At 65.4% G+C, this 534-nt stretch overlaps 1 protein-coding gene across 1 annotated transcript; it reads left to right on the forward strand.

The window, feature by feature from the left end:
* Positions 1-6: 6 nt before the first annotated feature.
* LOC109508730 (echinoderm microtubule-associated protein-like 6) lies at positions 7-528 on the forward strand (the record flags this gene model as incomplete). The annotated part of the gene is made up of 2 exons (XM_019858720.1): positions 7-166; positions 408-528. Coding segments are annotated over exons 1-2 (228 nt in total), but the record flags the coding sequence as incomplete, so codon positions are not given.
* Positions 529-534: the final 6 nt, after the last annotated feature.

A 534-nucleotide genomic window follows, 5' to 3' on the forward strand; every position in this document is an offset into this window, starting at 1 on the left:
TGAACAAGGTGACCCTGGGCCATCCCGCCAAGTGCGCGGCGTACAGCCCCAACGGCGAGATGCTTTCCATCGGCATGGAGAACGGGGAGTTGCTCGTCCTGCTGGTCAACTCGCTCAGCGTCTGGGGCAAGAAGCGAGACCGCAGCGGCGCCATCCAGGACGTACGGTGCGTCCCGGCCGCTTCTCCGCGCGCGTCCGAGCGGCTCGGGCGTCCCGTCGGAGGACCCCGGGCCGCCAAAGCTATCGCGATAACCGGACGATGGCTGGAAAAGGAATGCGTGGATGAATTCTGAGCGCGTACGGTGTGAAGGAAGCGCCGTTGACGTCGCCGATTGAGTTTTTGCACGGAAATGTCCGACGCGTGGAGAATGAGCGAGGTGCGCCTTTGCGTGGCGGGTCCCCGCTAGGTTCAGCCCGGACAACCGTTTCCTGGCGGCGGGGTGCGCCGAGAGCGCCGTGGACTTCTACGACCTTTCCCTGGGCTCCTCCCTCAACCGCGTCGGCTACTGCAAGGACATCCCGGGCCGCGTCATC

Source organism: Hippocampus comes, unplaced genomic scaffold (assembly GCF_001891065.2).
Source record: "Hippocampus comes isolate QL1 unplaced genomic scaffold, H_comes_QL1_v1.1 C16555914, whole genome shotgun sequence".
NCBI lineage: Eukaryota > Metazoa > Chordata > Actinopteri > Syngnathiformes > Syngnathidae > Hippocampus > Hippocampus comes.